Source organism: Mandrillus leucophaeus, unplaced genomic scaffold, assembly GCF_000951045.1.
Source record: "Mandrillus leucophaeus isolate KB7577 unplaced genomic scaffold, Mleu.le_1.0 Scaffold98, whole genome shotgun sequence".
Taxonomy (NCBI): domain Eukaryota; kingdom Metazoa; phylum Chordata; class Mammalia; order Primates; family Cercopithecidae; genus Mandrillus; species Mandrillus leucophaeus.
In genome coordinates, this window is record NW_012110696.1 from 83,616 (window position 1) to 86,604 (window position 2,989).

Here is a 2,989-nt window from a genome sequence, read left to right on the forward strand (position 1 = left end):
GTGACTTCACAAATTAGAGGAATCCCTGAAGAAGAAAAGGAACACTTAGGTCTGGGGTTAGATCAGAGGTTTCGAGTGTCTGCCGAGGCACCAATTTGTGGTGGGTTTGTAAAACCACTGAATTGGATCATTCCAAGGGCCTTCCATTGCGTCAAGATTTTGCCTTGGTGCCATTTCCTTTCGGAATTGCTGTGTAAACACCACTGTAATGGCAGTTCCTTAGCAAACAGAAGTTCTGCGGCAGAAAAGAGTTTGCAGTGTGGCCATCTCGGGTTGCAGAGGCCACTCATTCCTCACTCACCTCTGTCCTCTCTCTGCTTTCGGGAATTCAACCTCCAGGACAGCCAACTTTGAATACTATTAAACTTGGTCTTTTTTTGTTGCTACTGGGAAAATAACCGAATTATTTGATACTTGCTGTTTGTATTTAAAATATTGCTCCTTTTGGTTTTCCGAAGGTGAAGCCCCTAAACCATGAGCTCGCTAACTTGTTTATGGCCTTGTGTCTAGTGTGAACCCACAACTGTACATTTCTTAGGAGTACCTCTGATGGGAAATAGTACCCTCCTCCATGATGGAAAGAGTCTAAACCCATTTCCACTTTTCCAGATGATTCTGGCGTAAAATGCACACATCCTTAAACCTTAAGGCGGCTGTTATGGCTGAGGGAGCCGTTCATGCCTTGAGCTTGGCTAGTGTGCTTTTGTTTACCCTTCCTTTTGGCACCGATAGACTCTAAAGAGGAAAAGAAAGTGATCGCCCCGTTATCACTGAGAGTTGTTTGCTCTTCTCAGAATTCTGTCACTAGTAGAGAAAGCCTATCATGGATGAAAGCAGCTTGTGTGTGAACTTTGACATCACTGCATAGCCCTGAACTTTAAAGTATGCACTGTTCTGATGTCCCCTGTAGTGGAAATCACAAGAGTTTTTTGTGAGATTGTTTTCTGACCTGTTTTCCAGCGTACACAGACTCTACTAAAGGAGTACAAAGAAAGGGATAAGTCCAATGTCTTCAGAGATAAACGCTTCGGAGAATACAACAGCAGCATGAGCCCCGAGGAGAAGATGATGAAGAGGTTTGCTCTGGAACAGCAGGTAAGGAAAGAAACTGGAGGAGGGTTTTTGCTGTACATTGCACAGGGAAGTCAAGCCCAAGGAGAAGGCTGATTCTGCACGTTCTGCCTGTTCCTGGGCACTTGAAAGGTCCAGGGGATAGCCCTTGATTCCTGTGCCTTATCTGGCTAGGCCAAAGGAGAAGCAGCTTCTTCTGCACATGTTAGCTGAATGGATAAATCCCTTAACTCCACTACATGGCAGCAGTGTGCACAGGAGTTCTCAGCTGAGCTGCTGCCTTCAGCTCCATTGGGTGGAGAGCAAGTGGCCTGAGCAGCATTGCTAGAGTGGAAACTGGGCCCTGGGCTTATTTAAGAATTGCCCTCCATGAGGCCGGGCGTGGTGGTTCGCACCTGTAATCCCAGCACTTTGGGAGGCTGAGGCAGGTGGATCACGAGGTCAGGAGATCAAGACCATCCTGGCCAACATGATGAAACCCCGTCTCTACTAAAAATACAAAAATTAGCCAGGCATGGTGGCACATGCCTATAATCCCAGCTACTCAGGAGGCTGAGGCAGGAGAATTGCTTGAACCAGGGAGTCAGAGGTTGCAGTGAGCCCAATTCACGCCACTGCACTCCAGTCTGGGCAACAGAGCGAGACTCTATCTCAAAAAAAAAAAAAAGAATTCCCCTCCATGAGTTCCGTTTCTGTCTAAATAATGAATCATTGCTTAGTTGACCCAGAATACTCTTTAAGGCTGCTTAGGATTCATGGTCGTATTTCAAATATAATGGAAATATATGTATATATATCTTTTTTTTTGCTGTGAAATGGAAGTGGTAATTTTAGGAAACCTTTTTTTTCTCTTCTGTCAGCGACATCATGAGAAAAAAAGCATCTACAATCTAAATGAAGATGAAGAATTGACTCATTATGGCCAGTCTTTGGCAGACATCGAGAAACATAATGACATTGTGGACAGTGACAGCGATGCTGAGGATCGAGGAGCGTTGTCTGGTGAGGCTGGGGTGCCCTGCACGGGCCTGTGGGCATGGAGCCAGGGAGAGTCTGTTCCTTGTTGGACCTTCTGCTCTTAGAGACTAGAGAAAGTTATTGCATGAAAGTTTTACTGATCATTAACCTCTCCACAAGTTTCGCAGGTGACAGTTTTTATGTTTTTTTTTTTTTTTTTTAAGAAAAAAGCTGTGGGGAGAACCCACGTCACTGCCTCCCGGTGGCTCACCCTACTTTGCTCACCCTACTTTATCAATCCCAGCCTAATATTTGTACCAGTGGTGTTGATGGAGTTCCTTTAGCCTGTACCTACTGTGGAATTATGGCAGTTTGAGGAAAATCATACTGAGCCTCGTATCTGAGGATAACAACATGAAACAGATAAATTTTAGCCTTAAATAATGTTAACAGAGTCTAAGATTCAGTTCAGGACTGTCTTGAACCCTGTGTATAAGGTTGCAGTCATGACATCAATTACTTGACATTTCTTGTAAGTTAGAGTAGGTCCCATTTTCCGGTGTCTTCAGAACAAAGGTGTACAAATCTAAAACTGACTCTCAAAGCTGTGTCTTGTTAGTGTGTGAAAGTTAAGGCGTTAAAGCCTGGGGCTGCCTTCTGATATTTGGCTAATCCAAGGGGCAAAAGGCTTAGGAGTTAGGGCAGCAAGCATGTGGTGCAGAACCTGCCATCTGCGGCACACCAGGAGGAGACCCCGCCACTGCTCGGCTTCACAGGCGTGAAGAGAATGGCCAGTTATTTTAACCTCGGTGCCTTTCTGTTTGCTCTTTTCATTGTTCAAGACTTCTTGTGGACCCTTAGCTGGAAAACGCGTTCCCTGGGGAGATCCTAATTCCCTGAGAGTGGAGGTAACTGCCTTGGTGTGAGTTGGGCGAGTGGCATTCCCCTTATTGCCAGGAGG

At 45.5% G+C, this 2,989-nt stretch overlaps 1 protein-coding gene across 1 annotated transcript in view; it reads left to right on the forward strand.

Moving 5' to 3' along the window:
- NOP14 (NOP14 nucleolar protein) overlaps positions 1-2,989 on the forward strand; it is a 29,501-nt gene that overhangs the window by 3,852 nt on the left and 22,660 nt on the right. Inside the window, 2 exon segments of the mRNA XM_011970827.1 lie at positions 961-1,095; positions 1,932-2,073. Coding sequence (XP_011826217.1) covers positions 961-1,095; positions 1,932-2,073 — 277 coding nt within the window.